The 25,130-nt window shown below is 45.0% G+C and overlaps 1 protein-coding gene across 2 annotated transcripts; it reads right to left on the reverse strand.

Moving 5' to 3' along the window:
- syt3 (synaptotagmin III) lies at positions 1 to 24,914 on the reverse strand. 2 transcript variants are annotated; one of them, XM_086133444.1, is made up of 13 exons: positions 24,662 to 24,914; positions 19,459 to 19,572; positions 18,854 to 19,173; positions 15,741 to 16,130; positions 13,891 to 13,999; positions 13,187 to 13,363; positions 11,180 to 11,306; positions 9,163 to 9,381; positions 7,345 to 7,465; positions 5,663 to 5,834; positions 5,455 to 5,584; positions 5,250 to 5,346; positions 1 to 3,214 (listed from the first exon to the last, which is right to left on the reverse strand). In XM_086133444.1, the coding sequence occupies exons 3-12, from the start codon at positions 19,002 to 19,004 to the stop codon at positions 5,254 to 5,256; spliced, it is 1,689 nt and encodes a 562-aa protein (XP_085989570.1). In that variant the 5' UTR covers positions 19,005 to 19,173; positions 19,459 to 19,572; positions 24,662 to 24,914; the 3' UTR covers positions 1 to 3,214; positions 5,250 to 5,253. The 2 variants fall into 2 exon arrangements, with proteins under 2 accessions (XP_085989570.1, XP_085989571.1); XM_086133445.1 differs by having other exon boundaries at positions 24,786 to 24,899.
- Positions 24,915 to 25,130: the final 216 nt, after the last annotated feature.

Here is a 25,130-nt window from a genome sequence, read left to right on the forward strand (position 1 = left end):
GCGGGCTACATGATCTTTTATTTCCAATGGCATTGCTTCACTCTCCCCGGACTGAAACAATTGCTCCCCGGCTTCAAAAAAAGAAAACATACTTGAGAATAAACCCTTTTCATTTCAAAAATAATTCCAATTGATAAATAGGCATCTTAATTCTGACACAGAGAGAAAACACTTATTTACCTCGCGCATCATCATTGTGGTCATTAGTTGTGTTAGTAACTAGTTCATCAGTTTCTTTTCTCTTTTTTTTTTTTAATAGCTCTGAGTGTTGCTTATGTCATTTTGCATCGAGTTGACATCATTCGTGTTAATTGAGAAGCATGCAGATCTCCATCGCGACCATTCACAACACCACAAGACAGCCGGGGCGGGGGACAAGATGGAGGACAGGGAAGGATGAGTGGTGAAAAAGGTAGACGAGAAAAGGGGGCGCGTTTAAAACGAGGCGGCAGCATGGTGGTTAAGTGGGGTCAAAATGAGCTGACGAGCGGATGCGAGATGGGGCGCGTCATGGAGCCCTGGGACCGCCGGATCTATAATTTTTTTGACTCGGACAAAGTTGATCCATACTCGACAAGTCACGTGACGCACACTCACACTCGTCTCCATTCCTTTTACCAGATGAATTTTAAAAAAACAAACATTTTTGTATTTTTTTTTTTGACCGTCGCCCGGGTTTTCGCATAGCACACAAAACAGCGAAGCACGACAGAGTTACACGACACCGGGAGGGAGGAAGAGGGTGGGAGGCCAGAAGGGTTTCATGAGGCGGTGAGAAAGTGCGCCGTTACACAGACTGTAAGATCAGTCAGGTGAGCAGTTTGACTGTATTTTAAAAGCAACTCCAACTGTGCCTATAAACTGCCACTAGGCGACCGTATGGCCCTGCAGTTCAATTGGAGTGGTTCATGGATTATCCCGATCTTGAACGAGCCATCCTTTTTACTGGTCTATATACGGATGAGCAGAGCCTGCTCACAGCAAACGCTACACTCGATGGGGTTCAGCGTTCAGAGATGTAGTTTTATTGGATTTAAATTTGGTGGTTCCCTTCCCGATTGTCCACTTAATTATAGAGGTGTGTCCCAATACTTTTGCAACAACAATTATGCTCCAAAGGAGGAGGATCCCTGAAGGACAATTGCTGAAAAAGACTCCAACACGCTGTGGCTATTGTCCCTTTGGAGAGCTCCCTTCCTTCCAGCGATTACATGACAGATGGACACGACCATCTCACTAAATTGCCCCCGAGACACAATGTTGCAAGTGAAGTGAACTTAACCGGGAAGCCCCACAAGTCCTGAATCTATGGGATTTATGTGGAGAAAATAGCGCCTTGGTAGTGTTGGGAGCCAAATCCCAAACCTAAAAACCCTTACCCATGAAATGTAAGTGTAAAAACATCACCTAAGTCTCCGCCCCCAAAACAACTTGTAAGATGATTTCTGTGAAGTTTCACTCCTTGTAAACATCCATGTTGCATATCCTGATCTGAGTCAATTTTCTAGCCTCCAGAGAAGCCCGAACCGTAACCACGTGGGAAAATGTCACATTGCCAACCCAGTTTCAAACCCTAACCTAAACCCTAGCTCAAATCAAAAGCCGGTTTCGGTCCACGGAAATGTCCGTGGTCCACGCCCCTTGATGGAGTTGAACTCTCAGACTCCACAGAAGCCCTCAGCCCAAAACTATGGAATTCATGTGGGGGAAAAAATTTCCTGGTGGAGTTTAAGCAGTTCATTCATTTATTCATTCATTTTCGATCCACTTTTCCTCACAAGGGTGAGGCTGGAGCCTATGCCAGCCGTCTTCGGGCAGTAGGCGGGGGACACCCTGAACCAGTTGCCAGCCAATTGCAGGGCACACGACAGCGATGAACAACCATTTGCGCTCACACGCACACCTAGGGATAATTGAGTGTTCAATCAGCCTGCCATGCATGTTTTTGGAATGTGGGAGGAAACCAGAGTACCCGGAGAAAACCCACACAGGCCCTGGGAGAACATGCAAACTCCACGCAGGAAGGCCGGAGCTGGAATTGAACCTGGTATCTCTGCACTGCGAGGTCGATGCGCTAACCACTGGACCACCGGGCCGCCTAGTTTAAGCAGTTGCAACCCAAATTCCAACCTTGAAGTGATTGCCCAACTCGTTTTATTTGATGTTGCAATGTCGATGTTCTGCCATCTGGATATTGTTCGCACAACAATATGGATCCTTATGATGTGAGACACAACTCGTAGAAGTTTGGGGGTGGGCGGGGAGGGGGCGGGGACGGTAAAGTCAGACCAAGACGAAGTGGTGCAGGGAGGGTATGGGGAGAAATGATCACAGCAGGAGGTCACTAGGACACACAGGCATACGTATACACACACACACGCACACGCACACACACAAGTACAAAACAAACACATCAACGAACACGGAAACACACGGATAAAAGCAACACAGACGTGTGCCACGTGTCACTCGATGATTCTAAAGCTCGTGATGGGAAAAATTCAAAGCAAAATCCTTTTTTTTTCTCCCCCTGGGATGCATCCACCAGGGAAAAGTCGGACAGTGTTTTTAGGCGTCCCTCGCATTCCTGGTACCAAACTTCACATTGCTCCGTCCCGAGAATGTTAAAAGAAGAAGCCATGATGACGACCGGATGCGTGAAGAAGAAGGACACAAGGTAACATGCTCAGGCGACAGTCAGTCCTGTCCTGGCTCCTTTGACATCAATGAAGACCACGTTGGTCCTCCTTCCTCCTGGGCTCGGGTGCATCAAAGGCCTGCAAGGCCCGGTGAATCCAGCAGGTCCCGCTACCTTGTATGATACGGTCAATCTTCTTCTCTGAGAGTTTGTACAAGAGATTTGGTCCCGCTCCAGGTGACCCCCCTTGAGGATGGCTTAATTTTTGAAATGTTTTTTTTTTTTAAAGAGTTTATCACAGCAAACGCCGCCTAGAGCAAATACTACATATCAACTACGCCTAGACAGCAAACTGACTGTGAGTTGGTGTGGTTGTCTCCGCTGCTGCGTGGTCGTCGTTTGTTTTTGGGTTTTTTTCGTTTTGTTTTGGTTTGTTTATTTTTGTCGACGGATTGAGCGGAAGCACAACAACGTCGAGTGTATCTCCGAGTTTCTCTTTGATGGAAAGAAAAGGTGTATTCACAGATGAGAGGAGAGAAAAAGGAAACATTTGGAGGTGGAGAGACGGTTGTGGACCTGAGGAAAAAGCGGAAATGAAGAAAAATTAGGCCGCTGACGGCAGGAGCTCGACTGGGTAGAGGAGAGAAAAGGCTTTGAGGCATTATATAAGAACTTTAGAGCGCGCCCACATCTGACAGACTCTTGATCGCACGCAAGCTTTTACACACTCGACCCCTAACTTTCATACCAACTCTAAATCAAGCACGAACACGAACCCAAACCCAAGCCGAAACCCCAAACCCATTCCAGTAGCCATTTCCAAAGTATAAGCCACGACCCTCTGACCTTACCCGAACCCGAGAAATCTCAACGCTGGCCCTCATGTCAAGCACTCAACAGAAACCTGAAACTGAATCCCATCTTCAACCAAAACCCTAGACAGTAAAATGAATACCATCACCCTACACCGGGGGTCGGCAACACGCGGCTCCAGAGCCGCATGCGGCTCTTTAACGACATCCAGTGGCTCCCTGGAGCTTTATAAAAAATGTTTGAAAATGGAAAAAGATTTTGATAGTAGGCTAATATAGCTCAATTAGATATAGATACATGTTGCAGCTCCGATAAAGGAGAGCTGTGGTGTTGGTTTTTTAAAACGTACACTTTATTTATGCTTTTAACAGTCTCGACAAACACAGACACGTCTGCGTCCGACTTCGTGCCTTCTCTCTTCTCGTTCGACTCGAGAGGCGTTCAAAGACAGCCTCCGAAAAACGGAAATTCATGATCACTTCACTGACACTAAAAAAAGCGAAAATAATGCACCAAAACAAAAAAATCAAGCGAGGAAATCACAAAATAAATTCTATGGGGGCGTTTGTGAACACATAAAAAAGGAATGAATAACAAACAATTCTGAGACAGTCCAGTCTCCTACATACAGTACATACAGCATGTCTTTCCTTCATTGTAAGTTTTATAGAAGGCTTTTATTTTTTTTGCGGCTCAGACATATTTGTTTTTTGTTTTTTTTGTCCTATATGGCTCTTTTCAACATTTTGGGTTGCCGACCCCTGCTCAATACCAATCCCCGAAGTACAAACCCAAAGCCAAAGTCAAGACCACAAATCTAAACCCTTACGAGAGATGGCGTAAGGCTTATGCCATCTCTTGGAATTGACATTGGTTCTGGTTTTGTTTTGTCTCTAACAGGTGGAGGGCGCTCCTTTCCATTCCGCACCTGTTCCTCGTCATGTTATTATCCGTCACCTGTTATCAGAGACTGCCAATCCAGTGCCAGTTGTCGGATAATTCGCCTTGCTCACGTCTCACGCCCAAGTGCTTATTTTCTAGACCTTCGTCGTTCTCGAGCTCGTTCCTAGTCCTATTCGTATCCTGGTTTGGTTCTCTTGTCATCTTTGTTTTGTTTTGGTAGTGTTATCCTTGGCATGTTTTTGTTTTATTCATTTATTGGCTTTTCCTTGTGAAGTGATTTTGCATTTTGTTTTTTTTCTCTTGCCTTTTGCAAGCTCTTTTGTTCTTAGCGTTATTTAGCCCTGGGTTGTTCCCAGCGATTTATGTTGCACTTGATTTATTTATATACTTTTTGTTCTTCTACTTCTCCCTTTCATCATTTTGCTGCTGTAAATTGGGAATTTCTCCATTACGAGACAAGTAAAGGTTTTCTTATCGTACTTTGTCGGTCTCGTGACCTTATTTCAGAAATAAACCTTTTTCTGTACTCGATCTTATCCTCGACTGCATTTGCGGGATTCGATCCTGTTCCGGACTGGCCTGGAACCATAACAATAATGCCACAGTCCTTGTACTCTTGTCCTTGTTCTGCCAATGCAGCATCCACACATGGCTGTAACATGGGATGATATGCACGCCTTTGCCTGAGAACGCCCAAATATGACAAATTCTTCATCGCCACGTTCGCTGTCAGGCTCAGATTTTATACACTTGACCCGTTTTTCTTCTCACATTCCGCCTGACAACCGGCAGCTTAAGGAATAGTTGTCACACAGATTACTGTAACGACCGAGCAAGGATGCTCGTCAATAAACAAATAGAGACGCACAACGCAGAGGGGGAATAAACAACTGACCCGTTTAATCGGAGTGAGGACTATCCACCACGATGTGTGGCTTGGAGGAGGGTGACGCTTCGCCCTTCGTCGACACAAACGTACCGATTGCTTTTTCCTGCAGAGACGGCAAAAAAAAAAAAAAAAAAAAAGTCATTGTATGGTTGCGTAAGAGGTGAGGGCTAACGCTAAGGGGCTACATTGGGCTCAGGGTTCCACTTGTTACCTCCACCAGCTGATGCCAGTGCTCTATTGGCTTGCGTGGATTAGCCAACATGGCGGTCCAGTGCTCCCTCCCCGGGCCGTCGGCATCGCTGCCCACACGGCACATTCCTATCACCTCGTTATGACCGATGCTAAAAAGAAATGAAAATAAATTAATAAATTGGACGTCACAAGTATTGATGCTGGGCGGGTCCACGGCAAAGGCTCACCAGTCGTAGTCCATCACGGCGATGACGATGGACACGCTCTCTATGTTCTCGTTGGGAATGTCGAACACCAGTGCCTCGTTGTAGGTTGGATTCAGCGTGTTCTTCTTAATGGATGTCTTCCTCTTCTTCAGCCGGCGACCATCGCAGATCAATGAGGCCTTCACGTAAGGGTCTGATAGGAAGAGGAAGAGAGAGAGACGTTGATTAAAATAAATGTGTCCAGAACGCGATGTGATGTGAAGTCACCTTGGGGAACATCGGATGAAAATCAGCAGGTTGATATGCTTTGTTATTCATTCAGCAGCGCGCCGCCCTGGGAAACGCACACACCCACGCTGCCGTCTTTGTTTTTTGTTTTTTTTCCGCACTCTATTTCCCGAGCGTCTGTCTGGCAATGTCGAGAACACGCTGGCGATAACAGTTGCCATCTCGTTTATTCCCGGAGGGCAATGTGGCTAATGCTAACGCTACTGTTGCCGCCACCATTGCTGCTCCCAGAGCGGCGAGTAATAAAACGGCTGTCAGTCAAAGACGTCCTGCAAACAGGTGTCGCTTTTCTTGGACAAAAACAAGCCAGAATGTTCACACTGCTGTCGAGTAGCAAAAATCATGGAACAAAAAATAAACCTGACCTTTCAAGAACAGAGTCGATCTCCTCTGGGTTTAAAACCAGAACCAGGACCAGCTTTACCAAAGAAAACTAGTCAGGTCTAGTGCTGTCCTTGCCGTGAGAAAAACTGCTGTGGCTCATGTGAGTCCATTACCTGAGAAGACCAAGTATTTCCAGGTAGTCCTTCACGCGAGATACGAGTTAGTCATTCATCGTTTACGAGATTTCGATTTCTCCTTTACAGTCAAACCTCGGTTTTCGAACGTCTCTGTTCACAACCAAATCGGCTTTCGACCAAAAATTTCGGGTTTTTTTATGCCTCGGATTACGACCGAAAATCGGTTCTCGACCAAACTGAGCGCACTTGAATGCGCCACTTGACTCCTCTCGCCTTCCTTACACGAGGAAGTGACGCGTCTTTGGGTAGATGAGGAAGTGACGCTTCCTCGTGTAAGCGTTCCATTGTGAGCAGACGTGTTCAATAAAGATTTTTTTTTTTTTTAAAGAGCGTGGTTTCGGTTTTCGAACAGCCTTCTGAACCGGATTAAGGTCGAAAACCGAGGTATGACTGCCCTTGTAAAACTGGTCACGATTGTGTCAGTCAATTATCAGAGAAAACAAAGTAGTTCCAGGTAATCCTTTACATGAGAAACTGATCATATACCGTTAGCTAATTTTGCAGTTCTTTACTCAAGTTTGATTTTTTTTTAAAAAACTAGCCAGTACCTAAGAAAAACCAGTCAGGTGCAGCTTCGTCATTTTGTGGTCAGTTTTGGTCCTTTGTTGAACAGACCCGTCAGTTCCACATTCGTTCTTTTAAGCCTGTCCTATACTTGACAAACCAGTCTAACATTAGTCTGGTCCACGTTGGTCCTTTACCAGAGAAAACCATATTGTTCCACATGGTCCTAAACCCAGTGAGCCAATCCAAGTTGGTCTTTTTAGAACGACGTTCAGTATTTACCAGAGAAAACTCATTTCCATGTTACTTCTTTCAGGCCTATATTATTCCTTCACCTGAGAAGGCAGTCACATTCAGATCAGTTCTTTGAAAATTACATTACCCCTTCACCTGAGAAACCAGTTAGGTCCATGGCCTTCAGGTTGGTGGCCTTGATGACTGTGGCCGTGAGTCTGCCGGCTGTGGGCAGGTAGCACAGCGAGAAGTTGAGCTCCCCGAGGTCGGCCTTCTCCTGCGGATTCAGATGGCAGGCGGCAGGGAGAAAGAAGGCGGTTAGCGGCTTTCGAGGCGGCCGGGTGATGTGCCGCTGTAAATAAAATCATGCGCCACTCTGTCACTGCCGACTGGAGGCGGTGACTCTTTTCTTTTCATGCCTCGCATCCCTTTTGGATCGATACTTCTTCCTGGAGACTGCAGTTATTTAATAAATCAGACTTCCATGAGTTGTCTCGTATGAATATTTCATTTGTAATGGACTGGCCGCCCTTCTTTTTCCTCATTCGGAGTCTGCATGCGTCTTATCGTTGTTCAGTCGGCCAATCAGATACGTGGCAGCGTGTGCACCGCTCATCAAAAGTAACTTTGAAGGAACACGCCAGAACGGCAAACGGTTAGAGGGCTCAACGACTTAACGTCAACCGCCGATCAGTATTCAATACGCGAACATGAAATGTGCTTTTTGGAAAAGAAGCAAGTAGACGCAACGTAAACGGTGAGCTGTTAATGAAAGACATTTATTGATCAGGTAGCGCTCTGGCCTAAATTGGTTGTTCGATATGGTCTCACTCTGGTTTAAGTGCAATGTGAATGCGACGTTCACAAGGTCAGGTCCTTTTCGTTTTTTTTTTTAAGTGTACATGTACATTTAAGTGTACATGAGTCTTAGACTCATGTACGACGACCTCACAGTGCAGAGGTCGCGGGTCCGATCTCGACTCCAGCCTTCCTGTGTGGAATTTGCATGTTCTCCCCATGCCTGCGTGGGTTTTCTCCGGGTACTCCGGAGAAAACATGCATGGCAGGCTGATTGGACAGTCTAAATCACATGTGTCAAACTCAAGGCTCGGGGGCCAGATCTGGCCCTCCATGTCATTTTATGTGGCCCGCGAAAGCAAATCAAACACGTCAACTTCTACGATGATTGCTAAAATCTGTACCAAAATTTCAACCTTTCATATATAATAAATAAGCGAGATATTGTCAGCATTTTCTTGTTACCAAATCCCTCATTACACTAATTGAAACAATCATTGAGTGAACCATTATTCTCGACTTCATTATATGTTTTCACAGTCATAACGACCCTCCATGGGAATCGGTCACTACGATGTGGCCCATGACAAAAATGAGTTTGACACCCCTGCATTAAATTGTCCCTAGGTGTGAGTGTGAGCGCGGATGGTTGTTCGTCTGTGTGTGCCCTGCGATTGGCTGGCAACCGGTTCAGGGTGTCCCCCGCCGACTGCCCGAAGACAGCTGGGGTAGGCTCCAGAACCCCCCGCGACCCTCGTGAGGAAATAAAAAAAATAAGCTCCACATTAGTTTTTTTAGGTTAGGAATTTATCTGAGAAACCAGTTATGTCCATTTTCGGTCTTTTAGGTCTATGTTAGTCCACTTTTGTGTCACATTTGTGTCAGAGCCACATTATGAGCTTAACGTTACTCCTTTAAGATACCGGTCACGTCTCAACAAATTACCTTTGGATTCAGTTCAGGCTTACCCTGCACAGTGGTCATAGTTCAGTTTGCGTTAGGCTTAGCTTCGAAATGGATCAGAACCAAAATTGAGACCTGTTTTAAGATGCATGCTTTTTAATGGAGGGCAACAAGCTGAACTTGCAAAATGTACGCAAAGAGAACTGAATCAAGGTTCGTTTACTTGGCCTTTGACGTGATTTTACTCAAATTTGACCAACGGTGGTGACTCACCGCGGTGCCTTCCACGATATCCCTCCACACTGGTTTGTCTCCGCTGCCCTCGCTGAAGTCCAGCAGGTTGTCCACAACCACCTGCCCAATCAGGTCGTGGCGGGAGAAGCGGTCAAAGTCGTAGACGGAGAAGTGAAGCTTGCGGGAGTGGAGCTCGTTCAGAGGCACGCCGAACTGGAACGTCTCATTGAACACGGGGTTCAGCGTCTTTCTGTGCACCTACAGACCGTAAATCGCAAGCAAGTCATTCATGTCTTTTATTGTTGCTTTTCAGTGCTTTCCTTTCAGCTTCAGGATCACCAACCAAATTCCAAAAGGTCATTTTGCAGCTCTTTTACCCCTCTTCAAGCGCCAAAAGGTGTTGTTACGTTCTTCCATCTTTGATTATTCTGCTCGTCTTTCTTCTTTTCGTCCGGCCGGGTTCCCCGACTAAGTCTTGCTATGTATCGTTGTCATTTTTATCAACACTTTTTGCTCTCTCGTTTCTCCGTCCTGATGGTTCCAAAAGGTCTTATTGTTGTCTTTGGTTATTACCTGCCGTTGTTTCTTCCCCACTAATGTTTAGCACCCGGTTGTCCAACAAAGTGCCCAAGTGCCACTTTTCACCAGGTCTTATTGTTTTTTTGATTGCTTTTTTTTCCCCACTCTCTTTTTATAACCACCTGGCTCCCCAACCACTTTCCGAAATTTGTTGCTATTCACTTTTTTTTCTGCTTTGTGCGTGCTTTTTTTTTTTTTTTTACCTCCTTGTTTTTCAACCACTTACCCCAATCAAGTACTAGCAGCTGCCACTGATGCTGTTGTCATTGGTCATTTTGTTCTCTCTTTCCTTTATGTACTCCCTCTCAAACCTTGTACCATCTCTCTTTGCCCATGAAAAATGGGAGAACTACGCACTGGGGACTGGCACAATTGCCTGGTTTGCACAGAAGCTATTAATTCCCGTGACACGTTCGCTGATTCTCGCTTCTTATCTGGCCGCCTCTCCCGCTGTTATCCCATCATCACCGCTTAACGCTACGCATGTTTCATTCCCGCATTTCCGGCCCACCACGATGGCACATTTCGTAAACCGCCTAAAACAAAAACAAAAAAGAAAAAGGGCCCCACACATACTCCAAATCAACACGCCTCTTGATTAATTGCAAGGTCGTACTCACTGAAACGTCCTTGAGAAAGAAGCGCGACCTTTATGCTCGGCTGTAGAGCGCAAAATTAAATCCCGCAGAGGCAGATAATTCAACTGACCTTCATTAAAAATTTCCTATCTGGTCTCACAAAAATATGTCATTTTGTGTTTGCGCCGCAGACATGGAAAGATGCTAAAACGAGCACATTGACTTCATCCCTCTGTACAGTTTGCTGATTCACCGCAAGAATTGAAGCGTTTGATGGAATGAACAAAGACGGCAACAAGGCGTTGGTTTGCGATGCTTGCTCAGTCGTTTAGAGAGGATCTGTCACTCCCGCTTATTATTAGCGCCCCGTCATCTCCTGTTAGCAGCGCAAGCTAGCGCGAAGCGGAAGTAGCGGGCTGCGTGTTGCTTCGACGCATACAGTAGCGTTGGTGCAACATCACTTAGATTCCAGATGACAAAATTCCTTGTTTTCAGTGTCTACCGCAACCTATCTTGCCAGTAATTTAGTCGGGCCTGATTTGATTCTGCTCCGTCGCTTCAAGATAGACAACCAACCACTGTTCCCAAAACCCTGATTCACTCTTCACAGCGGCCCGTTTAGGCAGCAATATAGTCAGAAGAGAAACAATGATCCTCTGCTGCTTGAAGACATAGCGCCATACAACACGGCATAACCTAAGAATTTTGGTTATATAATCATATAACCAAAATTCCAATTTCCATTTATACAGCAGCCTGTTCAGGCAGCAAATTGCTCAGCATCCAGTCATCCCAAAAGATCACCTTGTTGATGCTAACGAATTCCACGTGACAAAATTCCCGTTTAGATCATCAACAGCAGCTCTTGGAGGCAGCAAACTTCGGACAGGTGAGCCTACCTTAGTTTGGAACTTCTTCTTGCGGTCGGGCAGCAGGTAGATCTTGACGTAAGGGTCGGAAAAACCGTTGGCATCCTTGGCCGGCAAATCCAATGCTTTGAGGATCTTCACCACCAACTGTTCCGTGCTGACACACACACACACACACACACACACAAACACACACACACACGTTTTAGGCCAATACGCCAGACATGCTCGGCCCACACACACCTGGACAGGCTGTGTACACAAATAACAAGGTGGGAGGTTGATTGTCTCTGGAGCAATGGCGGATCAGAATAGCACAACAACCGGTTTGTGTGTGTGTGTGTGTGTGTGTGTGTTGCAACATGGCGTATTTAATTAGAGGGCGGCTACTAATCAGACCTCGTTATGCGGTGTCCGCGCTTATTAGCCGGCATGTCGCCTCTTCATTATCCGCTCACTGTGAACTTTAGGCCACAAATTCGCCACACAAGCTTGTCGACAAGGCAACCAAAGCACCCGATCGGAGCACACTGTTCACCTCCATTATGGCAATTAGAGCAATAACACTCATGGAACATCATGGATGGAGATGATAACAATTAGCGAACAAAGCCTGGAGATGAATTAATAATTTCATCATTTAATTGACAGTCCACAACTGTCCAAAACGGTGAGCAGCTTCAACTCTTCAGCATTCCCAAATCCAATCTTCAAAATCCTACCCACTGACTCCATTAAGAAAACAAGGCAGCATTTTTTTTTAATGTTTATATTCGGTATTTGCTTTTTTGGTAGACATTGCTTTCATGTAACAAAATATTTATGAATGTTGTTACAGCATACAGTGATAGAGCCGTGTCTAATATTTTGAAGACCTTCTACTGCAAGAGAACCCGCGAGCTACTCGAAAGTCCTCTCAGCTTGATACAGCGCCGCTGACAAAGTGGGCGTCTTTTGGAAAAAAAAAAACAAGCTTGCATTCCAATGTTTTTGTTTTTTTGACTTTTTTTTTTCTACCTGGCAGCGGCGGCGACAAATTGAAGCATTACGAAGGCGCCACAAACTGCTGATGGGCAGGAAAGTAAAAGGCGGCGCATGAATTATAAATGCTGAGCCGCTTGAAAGCGTAACAACACACGCGCACACACTAACACAAACACGTGTGGCAGGAATTAGCCAGGCGACGGGATAGCTTCATGATTAAATGCATCCATGTGGCCCATTTAGGAGGGCCAGCGCAAGATGATTTATGATGTGACGCGGTCCACTCCTGAGGCTCATTATGGAGCCAAAGCAGAACGTGCGCGTGGGATAGCATGTTTGCTAGCGCGCGACAACACTAACGGATTCTGCCGGCGTCACAACAACAGAGTCAATCTTCGTTGCGTTCTCCCGGGAACAAACATTCAATCGGCAAGTCCATTAAAAACCGACACATGGGCCACATGGGAACAGGGCGCAATGCCACCACCGCCCACCGTGTGATGCCCTCACGATTCTGCGAAACCTCGGCCACGCTCAGACTAGTACAATTCTTTAAAAATATTTTAAGAATAGTCTTTTTTTTCCCCCAAAATTGTTTTTGAAGATTTTTTTTCAATTTTTCATGGGAGTTTTTTTTTGTCTTTTTTTTTTTAATGATGCTTTTCGCCCTGAGATGAAAATGGGGGGGGAAACCCACTTCTCGTTGACAAGTGGCTGTTAAATCACTGAGCATACTTGTTGAGGATGTCACCCCATAACTTGAAAGGGTTATGTGACTTACATCGTACGTCCCTAATGTTGTGTCCGGTAAGTGTGTACCATCATTGCTGTTCGCCGGTTCTCTGTATTCATTATCTTGTGTGTTTTTGGTGCAGACAATAAAATGATGCTGATGTGGATGGAGGTGCAAGCCACCTTGGAGACGTTTTGGGAAGATTTCTGTTTTGAAGGCGGCGGCCAAGGAACATAAAGTCAATAAGGCTCAGCGCAGACGCTGACTCAGCACCTTCCCACCACCTTGGCTAGCGTGCGTGTGCGCCTGTGTGTGCTCACTTGAAGGCGTAGCGCAGCAGGAAGCTGATCTTGCCGCAGGCTTCGCCCTGCTTGCCGTCACCCTGGTCGCCTTTGGGCCGATAGAGCTCGGGTTTGATCTGACCGATGCTGGTCACCTGCTCCTTTTCCTCGCCGTGGAAGTCGGGACTGGACAGCTGGTGAGTCATCGGCTTGGGCCTGAACATATGTATACACACACACACACACACACACACACACACACACACAACAGGATATCAGGTGATGCCACTTCCAGTGCGACCCTTTCCAACAGCCTGGCCTTATTGCAAACTAATTTTTAAACCCGGTCTAATATAAACTAAACATGTGTTTGAGTGCACTTAAGGCTTTTATAAGCCAAGGGAATTAATTTGATGATTAAACTCAAGATGAAATGCTTTAATATTTTCCCTCCCATGAAGGAACTTTGTAATTCTGCAAGAATAAAGTCCTGGGGGGGGGGGGGGGGGGGGTTTGGAACATTTGTATTTTATTTATTTATTCATTTAGAAAATAAACATAATTATAAAAGTTTGTCTTTTTTTGGGGTGGGGGATAAAATCTAATCCTTTGATTGGGCCATTTTGTCGCAGATGCTGAGCAAGCCGCTACCCTTGATGATGTCGTGAACTGATGAATACAATACAATACAATACATAATGTCAATTAATGATGCCACTTATGGTTTTCATGTGCAAACTGACCGTGCGGTGACCTGCTGCTGGGAGACGGCATTGGGCAGATCTTTGTGGGGGTGGGTGCCGCCCTCTGAGTTGGGGACGTCCGGAGACGTTTGGCTCAGCTTGAGAGTTCCTGATGTTAAAAAAAAAAAACACACACACACACACACAAACACAAATCAGGAAGAAAATCAGCCTTAATTACTGTGGAAGCAGAAACTAAAACCATTTTTCAATACTAGTTCTTTTTTTTATTCTCAAGAGCTTTTGTATGTTTTTTTTTTGAGAAGTCATTTATCGTCAACATGTTTTTACTGTTAAACTTTTTTAAAAATATTTGAAAATATTTTATTGATGAAGAATATTTCCTATTTTTCAATTTTATGTTTGAAAATAATTTTTTTCAAGAAAGTATTTTTTTCCATTTTTGATGAAAATGAAAACAATTGGAGATTTTTTTTCAGTTTGAAAAACATTCTTATTTTGTTGAAAAGGATATTTCTTTTCAGAGAAAAATATTGGTGTTTTTTCCTTTAGAATTTTGTTTTCCCCCATTTTCACACCAATTTTTTGTTAAGGGAAAAAAATCTTTCAACAAATGATTTCTGCTTTGCAAGAATAAAAAGCATCTATTTTGGGAATTCTGAATATTTTCAAGATTTTTGTTTCTTCCAGGAAACCCCTTCCCCCCAAAAAAATATATATATATTGGGGGGGGGGGGTCTGCAAAAACATTTCTTTTTCTCCTCTTTTCAGATGATTACTGAATCAATCCATCCATTTTCTCTGTGGCATATGCTTATTTGCATGGTGGGTGAGCTGGAGTTGATCCCAGCTGACTTTGGGGCAAGTAGCATGGTCTACAACTGCCATTGGATGTCTTCAACAGCATAAAAAACACCCAAGACACGACAAGAAACAACATGCTGCTGTAAAAGTCGGCATTTAACAATGAAATGACAAAAAGGCAACGTCACCATGGGGACACCAAAACGCCCCAATTAGTTCTATTCTGATGGGGGCCAGCTCGAGGGACTCTATACGGGCCCCTCCCCCAGACAAGACTGGCGATAGCAGTGCAGTGTGGGCTATTTATAACGTGCATACACACCCACACACACACACACACACGCACACACACACACACTTTAAATAGCACTGTCATGTACATTCACAGGGCACTTGATTAGGAACACTTCGGAACAGCTCACTCAACATGAAAGGCCTTTCTGCTTTTCTTTCTTTTTTTTTTTTTTTTGCATGATGCAGCCCTAAAAGGAAAATGTGATGATAACCATGGAAACAAAAAGCTTTACGGTAGCTTTACATTTACATGAAAGACTTAGCATACAAAGGAAATTAAATTCACCAATGAAGTTTGGATTTTTCAAGGGGAAAAAAAAAATTGGGTAGAAAATAGCCCTTTTATAAAACAGAAAATAGTCATAGGGTGTGATCATTTGAGTGGGAGTGGCAAAGTCAGTTTTTTTTCTTGACATTATTTTGTGGCTCTTGTAAATGAGGTAATTTTTTTAATAATATATATATATATATATATATATATAAATGAATTTTTACAATAATACTAATGTGCCCCCGACCATTGTAAGGATAAAACGGCACAGATAATGGCTGGATAGATAATAATGCAAAGTTGCATAGTTTCTTAAAATAGGTAGCGGAATTTTTCTTCTTTTTTTTTTTTTAAAACAAGAAAAATGATAATCTTATCATGATATGGTTGAAGTCATTTTCGGAGGTGAGAAAAAAAATCTGATTCTTTGAGAGGAGGGAAATGAATATTTTTCAAGAAAATAAAACGCAGTTGTTGAAAGAAAAAAAATGTATTATTTTTATTTTATGAAGTGTCTCACCAGCATTGTTGGGATAGGAGTCCATGTCCAGGTAGGAGTGCTCCTGGGTCTCATGCGGGCCGCCCACCAGGCCGCCGCCGCCATCGCCCCTCTCCAGCCCCACCAGGTCGGAGAAGTGCGGGTGGTGCTGCCCCTGCTGGCCGAGCGAGGGGTAGAGCGACGACGACGACTGGACCTCCTTGCGCTGCAGCAGCGGCGGCAGAAAGGAGGAGCCGGGCATGCCGCCCACGCCGGCGCTTCCGGGCAATAGCCCCGATGTCAGGCTCAGGCCGCCGCCCTCCTTGTCCCGCCACGGCAGCCAGCATAGCTTCCACGACACGAAGAGCGACACTGACAGCAGAACGATGCCGCAGAACGTCACGATCACCGACAGCAGGCTCACAGAGATCTCTGCAAATGCAACGCCCGAACGCTCGTTAGCTTAACAACATTGATTGGAAAGCCAGGACACTAATTGGCACACAGATTATAGAACTGAGTAACTGCAGTCACTACCAATTGATGAAATAACTCATGACTAACAGAAAAAACATCTAGTTGACAAGCTAACTTTGACACTTTGACAAGGGCCACAATTCCCCAAGTCACGCAATTTTGAGAGCGAGGCTCCCATTTGGACTCAAGTTATCAAATAAATAACAAAGGCTCTCTTTCTCAAGGTCATCTTTTCTTGGGCCAAGACGTTCAATCACTCAGCGGCGGAATTGTGAAAAGCGTCTGGAAAACGCCGGCTGCTTGCTGGCAGTTTTCCCATGATGCCCTCTGCCTGCCTGCCTGCCTCCTGTGAATTATTCATCAGTCTGTGTATGTCATTAATCGGCACTTGTTCCTCAGCAATATGATTGCGAAGACGCGGGGGTGGGAGGAGATTCGGGAGGGCTTTTTCATATTGCGCTCGCCTCAGTCAGCCCCACGAGAGGGCGAAGAAATATTACGAGTGCCTCTGGGGACAATAATAGACGGAGGGAGATGGTTCTTGGCCAGCGCGTCCGTTCCTGCTTTTCATTTGTCCCAAGGAAGTTAATGAAAACGAGCACGTGTGAAGGAGAGGTGGGTGAAAAGGAAGCTGCCGGTGATTTAAGGCCGAGGCTGGCGAGGGCTATGAGTAAGGTTCAAGTATTGATTGGGGGGGTTGAAGGGGAGAGCGGATGTAGGGGGAAAAAAAAACAAAAATGGAAGTAGGGGCCAACATGTCAGGATGTGTTGATAGCGCTCTGATTCTATATTTTAAAAAACAGACAGCAAAGAGAATAATGAAAGGCAACATCAACGACAAAAACAAGCAATAGGACAAAATGAAGGCAAAAAAGGGGCAAAACCAATCCTCAAAGATCAAACCGATCATAGACAAAAATCATCAAAGACAAAAAAGAGACAAAATAAATTCAGACCAAATCATACCCAAACTCAAAGACAAGAAGAAAAATCAAAACCAAAATAAAAAACAAATTCATCATTACAGACAAAATCAAAGAAAAAACCCTCAAAATGAGACCACATTTTTTAAACATTTGTCAAAAACAACAAATACAAATAAAGCACAAGATGCAAAGCCATTATGAAAAGACTAAAACAACACAAAAAGTATACCAAAGGGGGAAAAAAAATCAAAAACAAAAGCAATCCCCCCAGCAAATGAAGGACGTATGGCAATGACAAAAACAACCATCAAAAACAAAATAAAAGGCAAAACTGAACTAAAAAAAAGAGCAACGGCTCAATTCAACTTTTTATACAGAGCACTTGAAAAAAACAACCACAGTCGCTTATAAAAAGCTGTTCATAAAAGTAAAAAAAAAAGCAGACTCATAAAAGCAAAGACAATCAAAACAAAACAAAAATAACACCAAGAACCAGCAAAAAGAAAAAAAAGAGACATAAACAAACCCTAAACAATGACCAAAAAAGATCTTGCTCTCAGGCCAAAGCGTCTGTCGACATAATCAAGCACGTTTTGGTGTGTGAGCAGCATGGCGGTGAGGAAGGTTTGTCTTTGTCACGATGGGCTCTGACACATGCTGTCAATCACATCCTGTTGCCACCGCTCGCCGCTCGGCTGACAAAGCCGTTTTTACGCTCCTCCGAGGGCCTCGCAGACTTCCGACACAATCGCCTTGGGCTGCGACCTGACATTTCCAGTTGCAAATCTCCCGAGGCGGTGACCAATCCGGGCTAATATACATGGCGACGTGCACCGACCGCCAATCTGCGTAAGAGCCTTCGCCGACGAGCGCCGCGTCCATCGGAGCTCACAATCAAAGAGCTCTCGTCGTGAGACTCTTCGGAGGCTCGTAAAACAAACGGGATGCGGCCGTGAATATTTCACCTATCCGCATCTTTTGAAACTGTTTGCACTCCACGTAGATCATCGGCAGCAAACATGCCACGGCACACATCCTCAGTTGACTTTTAACATGCGTCATTCCATTGTCAGCGGTCGGGACGCCACCGAGTGGTACGTTACGGTTCGGTTTGAGAGGATGCCAAATATCCCATTTTGGGATCTTTTTAGTTGATAGGAGTTGTGCGGGTAAATCAAATCCTCATTTTTGCTTCATTTCAGTTCAGATACTGCCGCAAATGGAAAACTTTCCGCCAGTTTAGTTCAGTTTGGATTTCACCATATTCTTCCATCCATCCATCCATTTTCTGATCCGCTTAGCCTGACAAAGGTCGCAGTGCGTGCTGGAGCCTACCCCAGCCGTCTTTGGGCAGTAGGCGGGGGTCCAGACTGAATTGGTTGCCAGCCAATCACAGGGCACACATAGACATAAAACCGTTTGTGCTGACAATCACATCTAGGGACAATTTAGAGTGTTCCATTGACCTGCAACGCATGTTTTTGGAATGTGGGAGGAAACCGGAATACCCGGAGAAAACCCACGCAAGCACGGGCAGAACATAGACACCACACAGGAAGGCCAGAGACGGGAATCGAACCCTGCACCTTTGCACTGTGAGGCCAAAGCGCTAACCAGTCCACCAGCATATTCTTTTAGAGTCCTAAACCATGACCAACATGATACACGTATCGGGCCTTCTCATTCATATCAACTGCACTTGTCCATTAAAATCCCAATTCAGTTTGGTACCGTTGGGTCCAGATTCCTTACCTGCATCCAGCTGTCTGTTGCGTCCCCGAAGCAGGTAGCTGAACTCCTGGCACAGTTCACTCTGGCTGTGTCCACGAGGCGAGTTGAAGCACAGCTCCTCCACCAGCATCAGCGCCTTCTTGCACAAGTCTTCATCCCAGTCGCCCGACATCCTCCAATCTGCATCGCACTCTCGCCCGCACTCGGCCAGTCACAGCGCAGCGCCTCGACCCGCCACCCGTGAGATAAGGCTCAGCCCGTTAACGTCGGGGCCGGAATCACACGGACCGGAATGATGATGGGCCCATGAAGGAGTGATTGACCCCACTGACTCACTTAGTCTGGGGGAAAAACAAAATCAACGACATCGGTCTTCACACTGGAAATTTCTGCTTTGAACCTGTACTCAGGAGTTGTACAAGGAAATTTTACTGGGAAGTATATTGGGGTGTTGTACTTTGTTCCTCGTAGGTATACCGGAAAGTCCAATTGCGATCCTGGACTTGGAAAGTTCACGGGAATTAAATGATTGGATTTTGAACTGTGTCTCATGTCAAAATAACTGAAGCAATAGTAGAGGCAGCCATGTTGTGGGCATTACAAGTGTGTGTGTGTGTGTGTGTAACCTTTGGCATGTTGTAACGTTGCTAAAGCAGCTTGCTTTATTTTCCTGTGGCTGAAACCAATCAGCCAATCATCACGGACTTTCTGGAAGAACTCTCCAAGTTGCCTGACATCACCTGAAAGCACACAAATAAAAGACACCAATCGGAGTTTAAAACCAGGATAAAAACGTTCCAAACCCAGTAAGTTGCATGCTGATGAGCTCCTGGGGAAAATGTTGGTTTTGAACTTTTTCTGCACCCCCCCCCCCTGCAAAAAACAAAAACAAAACAGGTCAGAGCCTGAAACTCTTACTTTCTCACAGCCTGGACACCTCCAGGGACAAGTAAAGATCAATCACACTCACAGGACGTTTGATTAGGTACACCCGCACACACTATAACGTATTACAGCTGTTTCTAAAAAATATCATTAGACAGTGTTAATAATGCTCACTTATGATTCCGATGTCACAAAGAATGTTTCTATTCATTTTTGCACTTGGATAGTAAATACTTGTTTCCACAGAATAGGCTAATATGCTTTGCACTAATTTCTAAAAGCTAACATCCCACGTTTTAGCACGTTTCTGTCAGTATCACTGGCGCTAGTTATCACAAATACTTTCGTCTATTCATCTGGCCATGACAGCGTGCTCTGGAATTCAAAATTGGGGGGGGGGGGGGCACAACAAAAAGATCCAATATTGCTAACATGGGTCCCCGCTCCAGTAAATCTGTCTGAGTGGCTTTTAAACGAGCATGTCTCACTATGAGCAATGGCCGTCTGGTAGCGAAGAGACCACGAGCCTGGAAGGGGGGGGGCGGGTTGCGGGCTGGGCCGGCAGTCAAAGACATTGTTGACATCCACTGATATCCTGTTACCACTGAGCAGTGCGGCCCCCGTTGACTTCGGGGCACTACGGTTTGCATTTTTTCACTCCAATCAATCCTAAAATGACGTGAAAAATTATTTTATGTTATCGGAATTTTATTCTGCCAAATACTGTATTGGAATCAGCATCTGCCGAGAAAAAATTTAATAAAATACAGAATAGTCAGGGCGTTACTTAGCTTAGTTTTGTCCGGTATGTTTTTCCCGAATTCTTACCATATTGGCCAGACGGCCCTGATTATAAGAGTCATTATAAGACTCAAGATTGAAAAAAAGACTTTTTGAACACCAAATTAATTTTCATACAGAAAATAATTACAGTACATCTGAAACAACAAATGATTATAACAATATATTTGAGAGAAAAAGCATGTTATTTTGCCTCATTCAAATCTAAAGTTCAATCACATTTGTAAATGAATGGCTTCTGCTTGTTGAAATGTAAATTACAGTACATCATAACTTCTCCTCAGCTGGCGGTTAACCTGGCCGATCTTCGACCCAATTTTGTCCAGATTGTCGCTACGTTTCTCCATTTTCTGTTATCTCTTTGATTATTTTCTTCTCTTTTCTTTCTTACCGCTCTTTTTTATTTTTCTTCTTCGTGCTACCGCTATTTTTATTTTCATTCTTCGTGGCAGGGGTTCACTTTGGCCTGGGGAGTCAAGCTCAGCATTCGCTACAATGATATCTGGCGCCATCTAGTGGCGTGAATGGGTATAATGTCTAGACCCCGAATATAAGACGACCCCCACTTTTTCAGTCTTATTTCAATGCAAAAAACACCGTCTTATATTCGGGCCAAAACGGTATTTTGTTTGCTGATTGGCTGTAAGATGTCAAATGTTTTTTTAAGGTTTTTAAGGGTCCAGTTACCGGTAAAATGGCTAACCAAGTCGGCCACAGGATGCGCGGGTCGCGGAAGCGGAACATTTCCATGACTACAGGATAAAGGAGCCTTTTGTGTACGCGCGGCAACACAAAACCTCCCGCAGACGCTCCACGGTCTCGCGCGCCGCTTGGGATCGATACTCTCAGCAGGGCCGCCCAGTTGCAACTGTGCCATCGGACAAGGTTGGCTTCTCATTATGGCACACGAAAGGAAAATCACAAGAGACAATAGGCCAGTTAGATGAGAAGGGAACAGGTGGAAAAGAGGGCGGTCAAGATAAAACTTCAATTGACAACCTCCAATTAATCATTAACAAGCACTATCCTCCTTTTTTTTTATGACTCCATCTTGCCATTACTATTTCAATTCAGGAGGCCATCAAATCGATGAGCTGGTTATGTTGCATCATTCCCAGCAGTGGACTGGAGTTCCCACAACACGGGTGGGCGGAGAACTCCATGAACGCGACAGAGCGCAAACTACAGAAAACTTTACCAATAGAGATCCATCCCAATTCCAGATTCCGTCCCCCCCCCCCCCCCCCCCCAAAAAAAATTATTTGACCTGTAAATGCCACTTTACCATCTTGGAATTGATCAATAGAAATGACAACAAAAGAAGCCCGATGCTATCGGAAGATTATTTCCACAACAGATGGAATATGGACTTTCTCTTCATCCCCTGACTGGATTTGGGAATGACTGGATTAAAGATGCGATTCCCTTGCTCCGAGATTGTGATAAAGAGAAACAACAAAGGGTTTATGAGAGATTATTATCAATGTGGCGGGATTACGGAATCACTATCAACACCTTTTGTGGATTTCGAAATGGCTGGGAAAGGGTGAGAAGGAAGACGAGCATGATGGGTTCCCCCTTAATCAGAGATTCCGGGAAAGACTAACAACAAATCCCAACCCACGCAGAAGGTTTATGAAGGATTATTTCTAAAGCGGCGTGCATGTCAAATATTTTAATCCGGTGTGAATAACGCACCTTGGCTATTTTTGAAAATAGCAGAGAGGAGAGGGAAGACAAGAATGATGGAATTCCCTTGCTTTGAGATTTCCAATTAATGCAATCATCAAATTTTAGTTGAATCAGAACATTTAACCGGGATTATTTCCAGAGTGCCGGGATTGTGGAATCTCTCTTTACAATTTGACTGGATTTAGAAATGAGTAGATTATGAGTACGGTTGACAGGAGAGAAGACACAAACCTTGGAATTCCCTGACTCAGACATGACAGGATTTTTTTTTTCCCCAGAGTGAAGACAACCCCAACCCTACCAGAAGATTTGTAAATGATTATTTCCCGAGTGACAAAGTCATGGAATCTCTTGATACCCCTTGTCTGAATTTGGGAATGATTGGGGAAGTCCCAGAGAAAAGATAAAGATGATTTGCTCGGACACTGATTGAGATTTACCTACCTAAGCAAAAGTTTTAAAAGGGATTTTTCCACAGTGATGGGATTGTGCAATCCCACTTTCAGATGTAGCGCAGAGTCGAAAATTTAAGAGCACGTGTGACAGGAGGGAAGACAAGGACAACGGAATTCCCTCACTGAGAGATTCTGAGAAAAGACAAACAAACAAACTAAAAAACCTCAACCCAAGAAAAACATCCATCCATCTATTTTCCACACAAGGGTCGCGGGGTTGGGGAATGGGGGTGTGCTGCAGCCTATCCCAGCTGTCTTCGGGCAGTAGGAGGGGGACACTCACAACCTGTTGCCTGCCAATCGCAGGGCACATAGAGATGAACAACCATCCGCGCTCACACCTAGGGACAATTTTGAGTGTACATGCAACCTGGAGTACCCGGAGAAAACCCACGAGTGCCCGGGGAGAACATGCAAACTCCACACCGGAAGGCCGGAGCCGGGATCGAACACCACGACCTCTGCACTGTGAGGTCGACACACTAACCACTCACTCAACGAGGGATTATTTTTCAGAGTGAAAGCAAGGTATCTTGATGTGGAATTGTGCATTTCATACTCAAGGTAACATTCACGTTACAAAGCAACATTAAAAGGCAAACAAATTTAAGACATTCAAATTTTTTAATATAATATGAGGCATTTAAAAGCAAAGTAGAGAAACTCAAATTTTGCTAAAATTATCAAGCAGCGCAAGAAAGTGATGATTTTGGAAAAATATGATCGATTATCGAAATGCTCTAAAAGACTTTAATCACAGGTACAGGGGAGAAAGTGTTTTTTTTTTAAACTGGTTTTAAGAGCATTTACACTTGGGGCTAATTGTAGTTCTCTTGGCAGCTTATTCCACTTGTGTGCAGCATAACAGCTAAATGGCACTTCACCGTGTTTGCGTTGGACTCTGAGGTTCTCTAATTGACCCGAGTCTGCTGGCCTCTGATATTCAATTTGCATTTCTTTAATGTATTCAAGGACCAAAGACATTCAGTTTTTTGTAAACCAGTAGCAGAATTTTTCAATCTATTCTACAGCTGAGTGGGACCCAGTGTAAATCCTTTAGGACGGGAGGAATATGTTCTGATCTCTTTTTTTCGTGGGCAGAACCTGAACTGCAGCCTTTTAAATGGAATCCAGGAGCCAAACAAAGCAACAGTGGCGTGCGCACTGAATAAAACATGTTGTTGTCCCGGCGAGAAATGATATGGATCAATACAACCCGCCTTCAACCACCTTCACGGCCTCTTTGTGTACAAAGATACGGTTCAATTGTTTTTTATTTTTAGGACTCGGGGAGTTTAACGAGCGCTGGTTGGCTCATTTATCTGTGACGCGGCAGGCTAATCCATCGGTTCTGCCTAATGGGATGTTTCTGCTTTCGATTGCTTCTGTCTGGGCCGCTTTCCTCCTGGCATTTTGTGGTTCCCAAACGGGCCGATTTCTCACTTGGAAGGTAGAGGTCACGACTTTCACGTCACCTCTCGTCTAAAGGCCCGGACACCGTCTTTGTGCCATGACAGGCTGGATATTGACGGCATGTAGGTAATGATAGCTGCACCCTAACTGACTGCTATCGGTCATGTATTTCTATTTTAAATACACTGCTGAGGTTCTACTCTACACACCGGCTGTCATGTTCTGGTCCAACTGGAACCGTTTTTTTTTTTTTTGCAGCAGCAGCAGCAGCACACACACGCGCCTATTAACATGAATCACATTCGGTGGTCAAGGTAAAGGGGCGTGGCCCCGCGGGATCTGCGAGCGGGGGAGCGGAGACGGTCGTCGGCCGCGCACGTAAACCTGCCGTTTGCGCGCGTTATCCTAGAACGTCTGCCGTTGCTGATGGCCCAGAAATATCATACTAAATTGGAGCGTCTCCAGTACATGCACAAAAAAAGAGAAAGAAAAGAAAAGCAACAAGGACGCCGAGCGGGCTACAAATGAAACATTGATGTGCGCGTCACGGGATGTTTGCGTGTGAGAGTGCGCGCGTTCCTACCGTGGAACGTGCACGAATCTCGTCGCTTGCTGCCGTCACGTCAGGTAAAAACACAATTGGAGGGGATGGGGGGGGGGGACAGTGAAAAAAAGCAAGCGGTCCCAGCGTTTTGTTTTTCTCCCACCTCTTTCTTTCTTTCTCTTCCACGCACGCACGCATGCACGCACGCACGCACGCGCCAGGATGAGCTGACGAGGCCGGAGAGAAATGGAGCAAATGATGGCAGCCCTCCTGTTCGCTCTAATATTCCGAACCCACCACCCCCCTTCTCCCCCTCCACCTCCTCCTCCTTCCTTGCTGGATGCTCGCTCTCAGCTTCCCGCCCTGTGCTCGGAATACTAATTCTCTGCCTCGCTCTCTCCCTCTCTCGCTCTCTCTCTCTCTCCTCTACTAAAGGCACACTGATGTGTGTGAAGTGTGTGCGTGCGTGTGTGTGTGTGTGTGTGTGTGTGTGTGTGTGTGTGTGTGT

This window comes from Hippocampus guttulatus, chromosome 16 (genome assembly GCF_054856545.1).
Source record: "Hippocampus guttulatus isolate MCC_2025c chromosome 16, RoL_Hgut_1.0, whole genome shotgun sequence".
Classification (NCBI taxonomy): Eukaryota; Metazoa; Chordata; class Actinopteri; order Syngnathiformes; family Syngnathidae; genus Hippocampus; species Hippocampus guttulatus.

Coding starts and splice junctions, on each gene's coding strand:
- syt3 (XM_086133444.1), bottom strand. CDS start 19,004: ATGTCGGGCGACTGGGATGAAGACTTGTGCAAGAAGGCGCTGATGCTG. Junction 16,131..18,853: donor CAACAGACAGCTGGATGCAG/GTAAGGAATCTG, acceptor TTGCATTTGCAG/AGATCTCTGTGAGCCTGCTG. Junction 9,382..11,179: donor AGAAGAAGTTCCAAACTAAG/GTAGGCTCACCT, acceptor TACGGTCTGTAG/GTGCACAGAAAGACGCTGAA.